The sequence below is a fragment of the Thrips palmi genome, unplaced genomic scaffold (genome assembly GCF_012932325.1).
Source record: "Thrips palmi isolate BJ-2018 unplaced genomic scaffold, TpBJ-2018v1 HiC_scaffold_12, whole genome shotgun sequence".
Taxonomy (NCBI): domain Eukaryota; kingdom Metazoa; phylum Arthropoda; class Insecta; order Thysanoptera; family Thripidae; genus Thrips; species Thrips palmi.
In genome coordinates this window covers 9933465-9951170 of record NW_023144623.1, presented here as the reverse complement: position 1 = coordinate 9951170, position 17706 = coordinate 9933465, and the positions used below count along the sequence as shown (strand labels likewise).

At 62.0% G+C, this 17706-nt stretch overlaps 1 protein-coding gene across 1 annotated transcript; it reads left to right on the top strand.

Moving 5' to 3' along the window:
• Positions 1-8258: 8258 nt before the first annotated feature.
• Positions 8259-17536, top strand: LOC117640092 (LIM/homeobox protein LMX-1.2). The gene is made up of 7 exons (XM_034376326.1): positions 8259-8450; positions 14529-14820; positions 15591-15811; positions 15902-16038; positions 16144-16330; positions 16865-17008; positions 17271-17536. The coding sequence occupies exons 1-7, from the start codon at positions 8276-8278 to the stop codon at positions 17534-17536; spliced, it is 1422 nt and encodes a 473-aa protein (XP_034232217.1). The 5' UTR covers positions 8259-8275.
• Positions 17537-17706: the final 170 nt, after the last annotated feature.

Genomic DNA, 17706 nt, shown 5'->3' with positions numbered 1-17706 from the left:
AGTGAGGGAGGGATGGGGAGGGGAGGGGAGGGGGGGGTTGAAATGTCTGAATGACGACAAGGCGACGAGCGTTAAGCCTGGAGGCCTGGAGGGTTGAATGAGGGGGAGGTGGCTCCGAGGATCGGTAGTAATCCTGGCCCGGGGGGCGGGGGGGGGCGGGGCGGGTGGGCTCGGCGAGGGGGATGCTTCGACAGCGTAAGGTTGCCGATATTCCCTCTGGCGGTAAGCTGCATAAGTCGTAACGTGGCGGCAGGGCGTGGCGGGGCGTGGCGGGGTGCGTCCCCGGCCATTTAGCGCCCCGCCCCGCCCGCCCACACAGTCCGTGGGATCTTCGCGGTGTACACTTTGCGCAACACCCAGGGATGCAATCTTTCCACCAAGAAGGAAAGAGAAAGAGGAACGGCGAAAAAAAAGGTACTAAAAAAATAATAAACTTGTCTAATTTTGTGGGCACACCTCCCTAACTAACCTTTCGCCCTGCTCATGCAGACGCCACAACACGTAAAAACAACACAGGCCGCCGAATTGGTGTTCTGGTGGCCCTGCGAGGCCTGTGCTGTGCGCTGGCGGACGGGCCGACGGACCTACACTGTGTCGGGCGGGAGGGGGAGGCGGGGAGCGCGGTGGTTTAGAACCGCCAAGATGTTGGCCGCGGAAATTGTCATCATAATAGCCTCTAAATGGGCTGGTCGATGCCGGCGTGCCCGTATTCGCACGCGACTCCCCCCTCCCCTTTTTCCCCTCCCCTCCCCCTCCCCCGGCTCACCTCGCTAATCCCCAGCATCAGGTCCGACTGCCACTATATTGTTATCCCATTGTGGCGCGTGCGCCACCAGCCGACTGCGTTTAAACGGCCGCGTGTAACTTTGGCCGTGAGCGGGACTGAGCGGGGCTGAGCCGGGGGTTGGCGGGGGCGGGCCGTGAGAACCCGGACCACCGGCCGTGTCATTGCCAGAGTGATTCCGACCGTCGAGTTAACCGAGCGGGGTAATTGCCGAGGGTGGCCTCCGCAGTGGATTTGCCAGAAGACCGGTGGAGGCGGCCAAAGACGCGTTTTGAGCTCCGTTGAGTCGCTAAACAGGACTCGAACCGAAGGTGTGACCCCACCAATGGATTCCTCGTTCGGAGAGCAATCCATTGGTGGGGTCACACGTTCGGTTCGAGTCCCGTTTAGCGACTCTGGAGCTCAAAACGCGTCCAGGATTTTGGCCGCCTCCACCGGTCTTCTGGCCCACTGTGGCACGGCCCAAGGTGCAGTCGCGCCTTTGAAGTTCGCGCCACTGCACTGCCAGCGAGGCGGCCAGCCAACCCCCTGCAGGGCCACGGCGTTATCAGCGGCGCCTCGACCAATCAGGGACCGGCGGGGACCGGCAGGGCGTCGCTCTGCCTCTCTCGCACTCGCGGCCTCGCCGGGCGTGCCGGAGGGGCGCGAGGGAGACACAGCCGCCGGGCCGTGCCGGGCCGTGCTGCAAATAAGACGAATCTGTCAGAGATGCCGTGGAAGTTTCCTTTGAGAGCGGCAGCGCCACTGCTCTTGGCGTCTCGGCGTCTCGGCTCTCTGCGGCACGGCACGGCACGGCACGGCACGGCGCACGGCAGGGACTTCAATATACTTCGCGCAGCGCGCAGCGGAAAGAAAATAAAAAATATCAAAAATAAAAAAGTAAAAAAAAAAAATAAGAAAGACGCGGCGGCAGCGCGTTTCGTCTCCGTCTCGCTCGCCGAGCGCGCGCGATACTACACCATATTTTATTAAACGTTATTTCCAGCGGAGAAGAGCAGCCGGTTGAATGCCGAACGGTGCTCTGTCTCTCTCGCACTCGTGTGGAGTCGCCGGCGTCGCGCAGCGGTGCGAGTGAGAGAATGGCGAAAGAAAGGTTCTGAACCGGGCGACATCGCTGCTTTGCCAAAAGTTGGTCAAAGAGTCCTAGTATATATAGGACGAAAGTAGCCGTTTTCGCTGATTTTGGGCGGCCACAGCGTCCGATCTAATTGCGGTCAACGGGCTTCCTCGACGCCCTAGTATTCTTAAGACCCTACTCTTTCATGCCCTGTATTGGGAAGACGTTGACCACAACGATTTTGGCTTTGACCGCAACGATTTTCCAACCAAGTTGGTCAAAAAGTGGTCGAATCTCGGAAATTTGCTGATTTTGCTGACTTTGGGTGGCCACTGTGTCTAATCTAGTCGCTGTAAAAGGCCTCCCTCAACGTCCTAGTATTCTTAAGACCCTACTCTTTCATGCCCTGTATCGGGAAGACGTTGACCACAACGATTTTGGCTTTGACCGCAACGATTTTCCGACCAAGTTGGTCAAAAACTGGTCGAATCTCGGAAATTTGCTGATTTTGCTGACTTTGGGCGGCCACTGTGTCCAATCTAGTCGCTGTAAAAGGCCTCCCTCAACGTCCTAGTATTCTTAAGACCCTACTCTTTCATGCCCTGTATCGGGAAGACGTTGACCACAACGAGTTTTGGCTTTGACCGCAACGATTTTCGACCAAGTTGGTCAAAAATGGTCGAATCTCGGAAATTTGCTGATTATGCTGACTTTGGGGGCCACTGTTCAATCTAGTTCCGCTGAAAAGGCCTCCCTCGACGCCCTAGTATTCTTAAGACCCTGTCATCCTGCATCGGAAGCTGACCCAACGTTTTGGGACCGCCCAACGAGTTGTCGAAGGGCAAAACATGAGTCGAATTCGGAATTTGCTGGGCTTTGGGGCCAGTCGGCCATCTGTGCCGCAAAGCCTGCCCTCGACGCCTGTGCTTAGCCCTCTCTGCTCTGCCTGCTCGGCGAAGCGCAATTGACGCAATAGTTGGGAGCGGTAGCCCCGTTGGTGCATGGAGGGCAAAACAATGATGATTGGGGGCCTTTTGCGGTCTTATCCGCTGGGGCCTTTTGGGGCCCAGTCCGAGCCTGGTCTCTCTCGCACCCGTGCGGGACGCCCCACGAGTGCGAGAGAGACAGAGCGACGAGTCGGCTGGCAGTCGGCCTCGTCGCGCAATCCTGCCCCGCTGCCTGCGCTGCCTGCGCTGCCTGCTCTGCTCTGCCTGCAAGCGAGTCAATATTGAAAAGTCTGGCGGGCCGGGGGCCGTGGGCGCGGAGGCGTGGAGTCCGCGACTCCAGAAGCCTTGCCGCGCCTTGCCGCGCCCAGCCGGCAGGGGGTCGCACCCTTGGCCGCACCGCGCACCGTCTGTACACTGTAGGCGTGCCCGAGTCTGCTCTCCTCTTTTCGCTCCCTTTAGACCGCTCTAGGCTGCTCTCTCTAGACTCTAGGGGGGAGCGGGGCGGGCAGCGGGGCGGGGAGTACCCCCTGGCAAACACGGAGGACGCAGAGAGACGCGCTCGCCCTGCCTAGCAAACAGACGCAATCCGCCGCCCTGGCACACACACACATACGCACACACGCACACACACGCACGCATGCACGCACACACATGCACAAACACACGCACGCACACACGCACGCATGAAGTCAACTTTGAGAGAGACATTTGGTACCGGAAAAGATGGAGCGTCAAGAGTTTAGCGTGCTTCGGAGGGGCGCTAGTGTGTGTGCGTGAGGGAGAAGGGCGTTATGCGTGCGTGTGAGTGAGAGAGTAAGTGTGTGTGAAAGCGCGTGTGTGTGTGTGTGTGTGATCCTCTCCATGATCCCGCGCTGAGCTCCGGAAGGAAGTCCGAGCCCAGGACGGGGGAAAACGTTCACCCAAAACAAATGCACACACACGCACACACACACACACGCACACACACACACACACGCACACGCACGCACGCTCCGTCTTTCCATTCTTCCAGCCGCTTCCAGCCCCACAATGGCCACAATGCCCCTCGGCCTGCAAAGGCCTGCGAGCTGCAAATTGCCGGAACGAGCGGCTACGGCTGATGAGGTCGCGATCTGCAGGTCGTCGGTGCGACCGCAAGGAAGAGGAGGGAAAGCAGACAATATCATCCGGCAGAGTGAGTGAATAGAATGCGGACCGAGTTGAGCGAAAGGGGGCAGAATTTCCCGCCGGCACGCGTCTGGGCACGCGCCACGCACGCGGCACGCGCGGAGCACGCTCGCGCCTGACGGCCCGGACGGCCGCCGGCGACGCGGGGGCGGTGTGCCACGGGGTGTGCGACGTTCGCGGCCGCGGAACGTCGACAGGACGTATATTATTCAAATCTTCCCGCCCCGCCGACGACCAGAGGGAAATCCCAAACCAAGTTTAATCGCACCTGCCATAAAAAAAAGTGGTATGAAAAAATAAAAGAGAGAAGGGAGAAGAAGAAATAAATATGTGGACTACCGCAGCGGCGTCAGTCAGTAGGGAAAGGACCTTCGGTTTCGGGATAAGCTCATTTGTGCCGGAATCAATCCACGGGAAAGTTTTGCGCCGGCGAAAAGGGGAAATGAAACTTTGCAGCAAAAAAAAGGCGGGGAAGAGGAAAGAAGGAAAGGAAAAGAAAGAAGAGTCGACGTCTCCTTCATTTTCATTATTCCACTCATCTCCCTGCAGTCCGGTGCGCTTGCTTACGTCTGAATGGAGGCAGGACAACAACAACCCAAACGGCCTTCCCTCTGTCTTTCTCCCTCTCTCCCTTCCCAGTGGAGGGATGCCGCACCAGCCAGCCGCCCTTCAAGCCCTTGCCTGTTCTTGTGAGCACCGTGAAATGACCGTGCAGACAGCCAGGCAGCCAGCCAGGCAGCCAGCCAGCGGGCCAACCCTCTCGCTCTCTCGCTCCCTCTTCGCAGTCACGCCTGTCCCTGCCCGGCCCGCCCGGCCCGGCCCGTCAAGTACGTCACACGTCACAAACGCTTTTCGCCGCTGCCCTCTCTCTGTCTGTCTCTCTCCCTAACAAGGAGTACACGTGAGGCGAGCCGGGCGAGCCCCATCAGTCAAAAAGGCAGTGTGTTTGTCGCTGGGCCCTCGCAAAGGCATGGGAAAAAATGGTTCAAAAAGGGGGAAAGAACAGGCTACGACCAATAAACAGTTGCTACCCTGTCACGTACAGTACAAAATTTTGATAAATTTACTGCGGGTTTCGTGTCGCCTGAACTTGATTTGCTAGTTTGACTAAATTCACTGCAAAACAAAAGAGAATGTTGGAATCTGCGCGTGGATGCGAGCGAACTCCTCCTGGGGGTTGTCAAAATAACAGGTAAGGCAGGGACAAGTGACGCGTCGGGTTGGCGCGACCAATCGCAGCGCGTTTTGACACGTCGGGCCCTCGGGACGCGTCTCGGGGTGACGAATCTCTTGCACCCTTTTGCTGCCCGATTAGGACGCTTGTCGAGGACACGTGACGAATACACTGTAAAAAAAACGCGCGCGCAAAAAAAAACATTTTTTGAAGCACGTTTGCTATGTCACAATCCACACAGGCGAGCCAGGTTCAGCGTGCCATGAAACGCGTCCGCCCTCTGAGTCTTCTTCTTCTTCTTCTTCTCTCCCCCCCCTCCCCCCTCCGAGGCCCACCCCGCGGCACAGCGGCGACCGGGCGTGGCTGTCGGTGGCCTGCTGGCTAAGACGCGGCGAAGACGCGCCTAAGCCGAACTAGTGGTCTCGGCAAAGCCAGACTTAGCCGCGACTCCGGGCACGCCGGGCACGCCGGGCACACCGATCCGCAGCTCGCGGATTAACTCCCCGGCCCAATGGAATTAGAGGACACTGCCGAAAAGGAAAAGGCGCCAAACAGTGGCGGCGGGAAAAGAATTGCCATCTCGCTGTTTAATATTCCGCGGCGCATTAACGTTTTAATTTGCCCAGAAAACCGCGCGGCCGCGGCCATTTGCATGGCGACTTTCAATCAGAGGAATTTGATTGGAATGGAATAATTAAAAATGAGCTCCGGATCGGCTAATTACAACTTTGTCCGTCTCTGCGCGCAGAAGTCGAAGACCGCGAGACGCGACGGTCCCCTCCCCTTTTTTCCAATCCTCTTCCCGTTTTGATTGGAATCTCGAGAGCGCCGCGTCGCCTCCGGGAATTAGCAGTGCTAGCAACGCGTTTTTTGTGGGTTTCTTTTGGGTTTTTGCTTTTAAATGCCCAAAGTGCTACTAGTTGCTCACGTCGTCGTTAAGGTTGCACCTTTGCCGTGGCTGCCGGTCCGTGCACGGCGTGCCGGTCCGAGCCGGTGCGGGAGGACACTCGCAGGCAGTGCCAGGCAGGGCAGGCAGTGCTACCAGTTGCTCACGTCGCCGTGCAAGATCGGCCTTCGCTGGGGCCGACGGCAAGCCGACGACGGCGTCGCCACGCCGCCGCGACGCTGGGGCGCGCTCCCCCACCCTCGGCCGGGCCCGCCGGGCCCACCAATGGGCGCGCGGGGCGGTGGCAGTGTGGCGCCACGCCCACCAGACCCACCACCTCGCCTGGCGCCTCGCGGGCCGCGGGGTGGGGGAGGGCGCCGGGTGGGGGCGGGGGTTGGGCCGCGGCGGGGGCATGGACCTAACCGGGCTGGCGTGCACGCTGGGTCCCTACGGGGGTCCACGGGGCTCACGCCGGCCACTGTGTGCCCCCGGTGCCCCCGCCGGCCGCGGGTCGCGGGATGGTCGGCTCGCCGGGGGCGCCGGGGGCCTCCACGGCGGCGCCCGTGGCGTGGCGCCGGCGCGGCCGGTGCGGCCGTCGGACTGAGGCTGAGGCGCGCTGAGGCGGTGCGCGCTGAGGCCGGAGGCGCGAGTGGGCCGCGCGACGGGATCGCCGTGCCGCGACCGAGACTCCAACGCCGTCCGTGAGTTGGAGACGCCACTGCCGAGGGATTCTCCAATCACAAACCTGTGGACATTTCCAAGACACATGCTTGAAAGAAGAAAAAAAACGTAAAACTTGTTTACATCATGCTCTCTTTTTGAAATGAATTGTTTACAAATGATACGGTGATATTGTGTCGGGATGCCCTTTAAGAAAATAAAAAAGACATTCGCAGTTTTCACGTTTCATTCTGACGTAGTTTTTTTGTTGCCTTTTTCATTGGGGAAAAAATAGAAGAGTGAGTGCGTAACTGTTAATGACTCCGTCGGGCCACCACTGGATTCATTGAGGGGCAAAGACCTCTCTTTCACACACGCACTCACACACTCACACACTCTCGCGCGCGACAAAGGGCGCATCGCCACGGCCATTCCAGAGGGGTTGCCGGGGCCTCGGCCTCGGCAGGGACGCGGCGTGGAGGGCGTGGAGGGCGAGGACGGCATGGACGCAAAGGTCAAGGTGCGCTCTCTTTGGATGCTCTCTCCCCGCGGCCTCGGCTCGGGGCTTTCGGGGTTCGGCGGCCCAGCCCTCTTCTCGACGGGCATGCATCCCGCCTCCCTAGCTGGCCTGCCGGTTGACCGCCTTCCGTAAGCACGTCCGCCGTCCTTCCCGCCAAAAAATTCATTTTGTTCGGACCGCCCCAGGGTCATCCCCATCTGCCCCGCGCGCCGGGCGCCCTGGCCGCCCTGGCCGCCCTCCACCACAATACCGAACTTGTTCCTCCCCTCTTTCTTGTGGCCCACCGTGCACTGGCGTGGTGCGGTGTGGCGGCACACACACAGACACACACACACACGCACGCGCGGCGTTTTTGTCGCTCGCTCCTCCCCCAGGACCCTCCCCAGCCGCTCCCCCACCCTCCGCGGGCCGCGCGGCGCGATCCAGGGGGTTGGGGGTTGGCACCGCTTCGCCTCGGCGACGGCAGGCCCGGCAGGCCGAGGCCGACGGCAGCCAGTTGGACGGGAGCAAGCAGCCGGCCCGGGTCGTGCCGCACCGTGCCGCACCGCGCCGCCGACCGCCTGCCGTGACGCGTCGTGAGCCAGCACCGCGACCACGTGCAGCGCCACGACGGCCACCTCCACGACGGCCACCTCGGGCGTCAACATGCCGCGGCGGGGCGCGCGCGACGCGAGGCCGTGACGGCGCCGAGGCCGACAACAGTGTGGTCGACGACAGTGTGCCGAGAACAGTGTGCCGACAACAGTGTGCCGAGAAGAGGCTCGCGAGGGATGGCCTGTCAGGGATGGCGAGGCCAGCGCCGTCTGGCAGCACAGTGTCGGCAAAGTGAACGAGTGTTGTGAGTGAGCATGGCCGAGCCGGCCCGTGACGTGTCAGCCTGACTGGCATGTGACACGGCCCGTGACTCCGTCTGTGACCAGCCGGTCACCGCGTCACACTACGGACGTCCCCCCGCCGTCAGCCCTGGGGCTGCCGACGACCACGACGCCGGGCCGCGGCCGCAAGCGTCGCGACGGTCGCGACGCCGACGTGCTGGAGCAGCACGCGCAGCACGCGCAGCACGTGGACGGCGCCACCATCATGTACATGAAGAAGGAGGTGGTGGAGGAGTGCGGCTCGCCCGTGGACCGCAAGCTGCTGGACTTCTCGTCGTCCTGCGCCGCCAACGACTCCAACAACAATAACAACAACGCCAACAACAACGGCGTCACCTACACCACCATGGGCGCGGACTCGCACCCGCTCAGCCGGACGGGTAAGGCTTGCCTTACGAAGGCTCTCCTTCGTGTGCTTGCGACGCCGGCCTCGCCGCTCGCCCCGTCGCCCGACTCGTGCGTTCAAATCTCGCGCCACTCCGCCGCGCTCCGCCGCGCCGGCCGGCGCGCGCTCTCTTGTCATCCCTTGGTCCCACTTACTTTTGAATTGACAAGAAGAGAGTGTCGGAGACATGAGCCTCGTCTCGCCATCCTCAGTAAATTCAGTATTAGTTTGATAAGTTTATTCCAATTTTTTTCCGCGTACCTCCTAGTTTGCATGCGTTCTTTTAGTTCAGACAGATTCCGCGATTTTTCTGACCAAGAGGCCTCTTCATGTCATGTCATGTGGGAACTGGTTGAGGGCCGAAAGGTGCATGTTGTTCGAACCGATATGAAAACCAAGTGCAAATGCCGGTGGCGTTACTGAACACGAGACCTTGTGGTTTCAAAATCAGCACTAAAGCACTCGATTAAGAGAACGAAATAACCAATCAATGTTAGTTTGCCATGGCACCGTTTCTATAAAAACCCAAAATTTAAATGAAAACACCTTGAAATAAATTGAAAGCAGCCTGAACAAAGCACCCAGTGGAGAGCCCCTGCTCCTCCACCTGTCGTCGTCACACTGTCAAACAACAAACTGCCGGGCCGCAGCAAGGCGCAGCCAGAAAGGCCCTGAATGCATGGGCATGTCTTATTCATAGGCAAAGTTTTGCAAAACAAGCAAACAGGAGTCGCTGTTTCCGCTTCCGCGCGCCACGGCGCCTCGCGCCAAGATTCAAACTTCCGGCCGGGGCGGGCCAGGGCGGGCATGGCCTACGGGCCGGGGGGCGTGATTCAATAGGGAGTAGCTCGTGCCGCTCACAGTGCCGGCCGGCGACACCAAAACCTGCCAGGCGCTCAACTTTCGACTCCCTCAGACCCCCCCCCCAAAAAAAAAAATGTGGGCAAAACACCTACATTGGTTTTTTCAAAAGAAAGCACAATTTTTGTCAGTTTGATATTTTTGACTCTTTTTCTTGCTTGCTCGCGAAAAGCTGCTGCAATAACGGCAGACAAGCACTGTTCCTGCCGTGGAAATTCCAGGGCCGCCCTTTCGCCGGGAGTGGGGGAGGGGGGAGGGGCGGGGGCCGCGCGTAAAAAGGGTCGGCACAAGTTTACACTGCGGGCACCATGGCCGCACGGCCGCATCCCTCGACTTGGCCGGCCAGCATATACGCACTGCATACTGATCCTAACTTTTCCTATTATGAAAGTTGTAGTAGGCTTCGCCGGGCTTCGTCGGGCTTCGCCGGGTCTCGCCAAGCTTTGGGCTTTGGCGTCTGCATCGCGGCGGCTTTGGAGGAGGCGCGGGGTGGGGCGGGGTGGCGGCCGAACCGAGGGGGGCTTTGCACTGCTTTGCACTTTGCAAGTGGCGTGGCAGTGTAGCCGGCAACAACAGAACGGCGGCACGGCGGTGCGGCGGCGCGAGCTGCAGCGGCGATGGGACACTTCCACGCCCGTTTGGCCGTTTGGCTCCGAGTCAGGTGTCGCCGCCTCGCTGCCGCCAGTCTCTTTGTTGTTGTTGTTGTTGTTGTTGTTGTTGTGTTGTTGTTGTTGTTGTCCTCCGCTCATTTCGTTCTCCAGCGCGGGTGCCACCGTTATGACAGGCCTTAGCTGCAACAACATCCGGCCCTTCTGGGGGGCCGCCGAGAATAGCTGGGGCCTTTCCTGCCGAGGTGTCGCGCTCCCGAAGCGGGCCCGAAGCGTGCCCGAAGCGTGCCCGAAGCGTGCCCGAAGGGTGCAAACAGCCCTCCAGGGAGCGAAGGGGCATTCACTTAGCGGCTCCTCACCTTGAGCAGGGAAGTGACGCCTCGCGGCCTCACGATTTGCAGCCTCATTCCGAACAGTGTGCTTCCATCGCTCCGTCCCTCTCGCACCCCGCAGCGGACGCAAGCGGACGCCCCGCGAGTGCGAGAGAGACGGACGAAAAGGGAATGACGACGAGTGCGTGATAGCGCAATCGCTGTGTGCCCAACAAGTGATCGGCCACTTCTGTGTGCGCGTGTCTAGTCGCCACTCCACCGCGCCGAGGGCTCTGTTGACGCAAGCGGACGCAAGGCCCCTCGTGGAAATGGTTAAATTGGATTTCCACGTAAATACGGAAAGAAAGGAGGAAAAAGAAAATGCGCGTCACTAGGAGCGACAGCAAAGTGACTTTCGGGGACGTTCCCGCGCCAAACTTGAAACTTTGAATTTCTTAAAAAGACAAAGACACTCCTCGGCGTGCATGCGTCGCGACGATCGGCGAAAACCCCGACTCCGGCGGCCGGGGCGGGCAGTCGAACCCGGGTCCGTTTCGCTGGGCAGCCGAATGGCAGCGACCGAAGCGGTGGCCGTGGCGGTGCGGTGGCGGTGGGCTGGGCGGGACCGCGTAGGACCGCGCGCCTTGGGGACCGCTATAGGGCCCGCGCCGTGACGCCGACGCCATGCTGAGTCTCGCCCTCGCCTCGCGGGGCCGCCAGCCGCGAGGGGGAGGGGGGGGAGGCCACAGGCGCCGCGCTACGCCACGCTACGCCACCGCCACGCCACTCCCCTCTGTGTGCTAACACCTCCCTCGCCCTTGTCACGTCTCAGCGGGGCCCCGCCCCGCCCCGCCTGCTGCCTCCGCCCGGCTGCGTCCGCCCTACACAGCGAAAGAAAAAGGGAAGGAGGGTACGTGTCTTGGAAGCGCCGACTCCCGTCCCGAATAACAACGCACAGCAAAACGAGAGTCAAGTGAGAAACGCGGATGAGTCGACGGACTCCGAACCGCACTGCTAGACCAGCGGCAAAGATTGGCGCGTGCCATGTTGGCGGTGCTGGTGTTTCGTTCCGTGAAAGTGGTTTACTTTCACCTCCCTATCGAGCAATGCATCACACACGCCAAATCATCGGGCGAGTTTCCCAACAAAGGGCATAACGCGTGACTTGAGGCGCGAACACACACGCACACACAACCACCCGCCGTCGAATGCGAAAAGAAACACCTCGGTTTCTGGCGGTGTGCGCGCTGTGTGCGCGCTGTGTGCCTCCCTCTCGAACGCCGTCTTCTTGTCCTCCTTCTTCGCCGCCTTGTCTTCATCGCCTTGCCCAGCACGTTGTGGTGCGTTTGGTCTCGGGGAGGCGGCGGGGGCGGGGCGGCCCGGGGAAGGGGAAGGGAAGGGTTTTTGGCGCCCCTTTCCGAGAACCGCTCGCGGGGTGGGGCGGGGCGGGGCGGGGCGGTATCCACCAACGCTGCAGCCTTTGCGCTCTCCGCATTCAGAAAACGTTCCACTGCCCCCTCCGCCCCCCGCCCCTTCTCCCCCGGCGAACAGCTCTTGGCAGGAAACGCCGTTCGCTCGGAGGAAAGCCTCCCCCTCCCGCCGCAGTCGTGGATTAGAGGGGCGGCTCGTCGGCGACGCCTTGCCTGGCCTTGCCTGGCCTTGCCTCCTAGAGGGCGCGGGGCAGCGCGGGGCGGCGCGGGCAGTGCCGGTGTCTCGCCTTGAATGCACCATTTGGCGAAGTGTACCTAGGGGTACGGCCATCGCGGCGGGCCGCACGTCGGGGGTGCGTTCATCGCGCGCCGGCTGTACCCCGGTGCATTCATGGTGGGGGTAGTACGCCCAGCCCATCGTCCCGCGCGCCCGGCAGGTAGACAGGCCAGGTAGCCGTCGACGCCGCCGCACGCCGGGCTGCCTACCCGGCCGTCCGCGGGCGCTCGGCGACAGCGCTCTCTGTCTGTCCCGCACCGCGCCGCACCGAGAGAGACAGCCTGGCGTGTTATTCATTCCGGCGGAGTAATTGTCGGCGGGAATCGATTCGCGGAAAAGAGGAATGCGTGGAACGGAACGGCGCGCGTACAAGACGCCCCGCCCCGCCCCGCCCCGCCCCGCCTTTGCGTCGCTGTCTCGCGTGAAATATGAACGCACGCACTGCGAGGCGGTGGAGCGCCGCGTCCGCCCCTCTCTCCCTCTCTCTCTCTCGCTCTCGGCGTCTCCGTCTCTCTCTCTCTCTCTCTCTCTCTCTTTCTCCCCGCGGCCGCCGCCCCCGCCGCCGTGTATTTCATCGGCGGGTCGTCGCGTCGTCGCCAGGTGCGCCCTCTGGCGGCGAGGCGAGGCGAGGCGGCCCGTCGGAACGGCTTTCCGATCCCCAGGGAAAGAGCGCGCCAAGTCGGCGCCAAGGGCACCGCCTTGCACCGCCTTGCAGTGCACTGCGTTCGACGCCGGCCCAATCAGCGCCCGCTGTGGTCGATGCGATAGTCTGGCGGCAACCAACCAGGACAGAAGAAAGAAAGTGCCGTCGGTCTCGCTCGCACTCACGAGGCGTGCCGCAGGGGTGCGAGAGAGACAGGGCGGCCGCTGCTGGAGCCGGCTGCTGGAGCTGCTGGAGCCTAGCGCCTGCCGGGTAGCCAAGGCGGCGTGCCGCTGCGCTCCGCCGTGCAGCGCGTTGCCTATCCCTGGCTCCGCGGGCGCACTGCCGCCCTGGACCGCCTCGTGCCTCCGCCTGCCTCGCGCTCGACCTGCGCATTCGGGAATGCGGCTACGCCGGGCTATGCTCTCGCTGCTCTCGCCTCGTTAGAAACCGATTGGGCTGAATGCTTTACGGCCTTTATGGTGGCGGGGCAGCGAGGCGGTGGAACGCCCCTGGGGCCGCGTCTCGCGGCGTCTCACGGCGTCGCGGCGTCTCGGCATCTCAGCGCCCCGACTAATGAATGGGGGGCGACAAGTGTTTCCTCGCGGGTGCCAAGAGGCGGCCCGGCGGCCCGGCGGGCGCAGAGGTGGCGGGGACCGGCGGGAGCCAGTGGGGACTCCCAAAGGCGCCGCGGGGCCCCGAAGAAGGGGGAGGGGCCGCGACACCGGCGCCAATCGTATGAACAAGTGTTGAAAACTTGCATTCTGAAATACCAAACTTTCACATTCATTCATATTTTCCTTTCAATATTTTTAGGGTTTTTGTGTGTGTGTGTGTTTTTTTTTTTTTTTTTTTTTTTTTGAACTGAGGCTTGCTGTGAGTTTCAAGAAAAATTTCCAAATATTTCCCGGGGAACCCTCTTAAAGTGACGGGACAGCCCCCCCGTCGAACCGCTGCCAACTTGGCGGCGAAATTTTGCCCCGCTGTCGCCGCGCCCCCGGCTGCCCTGCTGGCTGCCCTGGCTGCCCTGCCTATTGATCCGGGCGGCGCGTCTCCAGTCTGTCGGAAAAGGAAAAGAAGGAAGAGGACGCCGGTCCCGACCGGTCCCGGTAAATAGATGGCGGAGGGGTGGGGCGCTGGGGCCGCTGGGGCAGGATTCGTCCGTTGCCTAAATAATGAAGAGGGCAGGCCGTGGGGCCCCGGAAAGCCGTTTCCGAACAGGGTCGCTCTGTCTCTCTCGCGGTGCGGCGCCCCGTCGGCGTGCGAGAGAGACAGAGCGCTGTTCGGATTCCCTGGAAGACCCTGGAAGGACGGAACGGTCCACACGCCGTGGCCCGTCTTTCCCCGCAGTTGGCCGCCCTGCCCCGCCGCCCCGCCCCGCCCCGCCAGGCCACGGGGGTCCATGTTTGCGCTTCGACAAGTTATCACTTCGATAATGCGCGCGCTTACAACAAGGTAAATAAGATAATACGATAGGGCGCCGACCCGCCGCCCCGCTGCTCCCACGGCAAGCGCGTCCGCGTGGCCGCGGCGCGCAACGCCACACGTGTAGGCCCGCAATAAAAATCACATCGGAAATACAATGCCACTCCACTCGGCACTCGACAGGCGCAATAAAACGGAAACGGACACGGAGGCCGTGCGGCCGTGCGCGGGAAACGGAAATTCATTGGGGTTCTTTGTTGCTCTCGTAGGCTGTTTCAAAATAAATCAAATTGTTTCAGTTTTGACTGCATTTGACTGCTTGTTTTCTTCTTTTTCGCTGGGGGTAACATTCTGAACATTTTTAAATTTTCCTTTTTTTTACAGGGTGGAGTTTACTGTTAGGTCACGGTGGTGGAGAGCCTTTTTCTTTAACGGGCTCTTCATTACCATAGAGCGCCCAGTGTGTACGCGCATGGGTCATTTCCCGCGCTAATTCTCTCTCTTTCTCCTTTCCCCCGCAGAGAACAACGGCACGGCGGGGACGCGCGGCCTGGGCCAGCCTCAGCCCCTGGGGCAGCCGCTGGGGCAGCCGCAGTCGCTGGGGCCGGCGCTGCCGCTGGGCCAGACGGGCCAGCACGGCCAGCCCGCGCTGTGCGAGGGCTGCGGCCGGCGCATCCACGACCGCTTCCTGATGCGCGTCGGCGCGTCCTCCTGGCACGAGGCGTGCCTGGCCTGTCTCGTCTGCGGCGCCACGCTGCACCACTCGTGCTACTGCCGCGACGGCAAGCTGTACTGCAAGCAGGACTACGACCGGTAAGGAAACAACCCCAGAGCCGTGCATTGGTTTAGGTTAGATTAGGTTAGGTTAGGTTAGGTTAGGTTAGGTTAGGTTAGGTACTACCCCAATCAATCGGACAAACATTGTGGCCGCGCGGCAGGCGAGCATTCTACGGTGATACTGTTGTAAATCAATACACATTTTTAAAACAAACAGTCTTCCAAAACCTTTCCCTCTAACTTGAAAGGGATTTTTCTTTTAACTCCTGAACAACGGATGCTCGGGTGGCTGGACTGCTGGCCGTAACGGCGAGTCCGCAGCCATCGCGGCAACGGCAAGTCGGCCAGATCGTGCAGGCGTGGCCGGGGCCTGGGGTCGGCCCTGTCGGCCCTGTCGGCCCACAAGCGCGCGATGCGAAGGCAGCGGAGCTGCCAGGGCCCGCCCCCAGCGCCCCCCCCCCCCTCCTCCCGCCCCCAGACGCCCTTTGACAAATTCCTCTGCAACGGGCCGCCGGCGACGCCGCCTGCGCCCAAAGGGAATAAAAAGAAATGATTTAAAGCGAAAAAGAGGAAAGAGGGGCGAGGGGCGTCTGACTTGATGATAAGACGGAGAGGGCGACGATGGCCCGATATTTACATGAGGGTCAGCGCATTCCGCATTCCGCGTTGCCTACACCGTTAATGTCGGGGCAGTAGTGCCACATTCAACGACCAAAATTAGGTTCATCCCGATAGTTTTGCCCGGGACTTGGACGATTGGCCGCTTGTCTGAAACTCGTTCTGACCTTGTTCTCGTCCTGCCGCAGGATGTTCGCGGCCAAGTGCGCGCGCTGCATGGAGCGGGTGCTGCCGCACGAGCTGGTGATGCGCGCCCAGCACGCCGTGTTCCACCTGCACTGCTTCTCGTGCGTGGCGTGCCTGCAGCCCCTGCAGAAGGGCGAGCAGTTCGTACTGCGCGCCAACCAGCTGTTCTGCCGGCCGGACTTCGAGAAGGAGATGTACCTGCTGCAGCAGGCCAGCCCCAGCGGTGAGTCTCCCGGCCGGCACCGCGGCGGCGCCGTCGGCGGCGGACTCCACCCCGTCCCGGAAACACTGACGTGTGCCTCTCCCTGCCCAGACGAGGACCTGCTGGACGAGAACTCGCGTCCACGCGACGGCCGGCGGGGCCCCAAGCGACCCCGCACCATCCTCACGTCGGCGCAGCGGCGCCAGTTCAAGGCCTCGTTCGAAGTGAGCCCCAAGCCCTGCAGGAAGGTAAGCGGCACGCCCTGTTGGCGGACACTCCGACGTGTTGCAGTGTACCGGAGAACCTTGCGACGTCTCCACTGTTCTTCCTGACTCTTGATCTCTTACTCGCAGGTCCGCGAGGCGCTGGCCAAGGACACGGGGCTCTCGGTGCGGGTGGTGCAGGTGTGGTTCCAGAACCAGCGCGCCAAGATGAAGAAGATCCAGCGGAAGGCCAAGCAGGACGGCGGCGACAAGGGTGGCGGCGACAAGGAGGACAAGGCGGAGAAGGGCATCAAGCAGGAGCCGCAGGGAGACCACAGTGAGTTCCATGCCGTTCCTACCGCCAGGGATCACGTCGGAACGTCGGGCCAGATCCTGCATGAGCGCGAAAAGGCCAGCGTGCCCGTTGGTTGCCGGCGCCAAGGAGACCGAGGAGCTGCTGCTCCTTGCGGACCGCGCCGCACCGCCGCGCCTTGCCCAGCCTTGCCGAGCTCCGTGATCGATAGGACCCTCACGAGAACGCCGTCGCTCTGTCTCTCTCGCACCCCTGTGCAACCCCCCATGAGTGCGAGGGAGACAGCGCGACGAAAGCGCCCGTGCCTCCGCTCCGCCGCGCTGTGCAGGGCCGCGGTTTTTCCCCCGTCGTCGTTGACGGCACGCTGTTGGCGAGTTCTGTCCGTCGTCGGCGAGGACCTTCCTGACCTCCCCTCTGGCTCGGCCGGCCGGCTCCGGGTCCCGGTTCAAATACCGCCTTTGCTGGTGTAACCTCTTGTGTCCTTGTTCCCTTTTCCCTGTTGGTGATGCCAACCCCATGCCCGATGTAATGCGCAATGCGGCTGTTGTGTGTCTGCAGGTCAGTTCGGCCGCCTCCCGGACGGCCACGGCCCCCCAGGCCCCGGGCTCGGGCACGGCGCCGGCCACGGCCCCGGCCACGGCCCCGGCCCCTACGCGCACACGGCGCAGCCGCTCAACCCCAACATGCCCTACTCGCCCGACGGTCAGTAGACTCGCTTTGGTGGAAAGGGACAAAGGCACAAAGACACAAAGGCAGGGGCTAATTGGGGCCACGTTTGTTCGGACGCGGCGCTACCCCGCGCCAAGCCACTCCCCGCGGGGAGTATTGACGGCCGCCGCCACTCGAAGCGAGTCGTGCTTCCCTTCGCTGGGGCGGGACGCGAGCTAGACACTGCGCGTGTGAGTTTCAAGTGCTTCAGGCCTCTAGTCTAACTCGGCGCCTCGCCGGCCTTGCCCTGTTGCAGACGCCTACCCCGGCCACTCCGGCGAGAGCTTCTGCAGCTCGGACATCTCCCTGGACGACAGTGCCAACTTCGAGCCGCTGGACGAGGCGGGCTCGGACACGCTGTCGCTGCACAACCTGGAGATGGCACCCGCCCACCCGCCGCCGCACCCCGGCCACGGCCACCCGCACGGCCACCCGCACGGCCACGCGCCCGGCGGCGTGCAGGTCAACCCCATCGACAAGCTGTACCTGATGCAGAACTCGTACTTCAACACGGAGCAATGAGGTCCACCCCGGGCTGCGGCGGCTGCGGTGGCTGCGGGCCCCGGTGCGCTCGGCACCCTCGGCAGCGCCCTCGGCCTCGTCGGCGACCCTCGGCACCGCGCCATCGGCGCCATGCAGCTGCTGCAGCTCGGCAACCCGCTGCAGTTCGTCCAGGCCGTCCAGGGCCTGCA

Bases quoted from the DNA above. Each gene is read 5' to 3' on its own strand.
- LOC117640092 (XM_034376326.1), top strand. From the start codon at position 8,276: ATGTACATGAAGAAGGAGGTGGTGGAGGAGTGCGGCTCGCCCGTGGAC. The intron at 16,039-16,143 runs GTAAGCGGCACG...TCTTACTCGCAG, and splicing joins GCCCCAAGCCCTGCAGGAAG to GTCCGCGAGGCGCTGGCCAA. The intron at 17,009-17,270 runs GTCAGTAGACTC...GCCCTGTTGCAG, and splicing joins CATGCCCTACTCGCCCGACG to ACGCCTACCCCGGCCACTCC.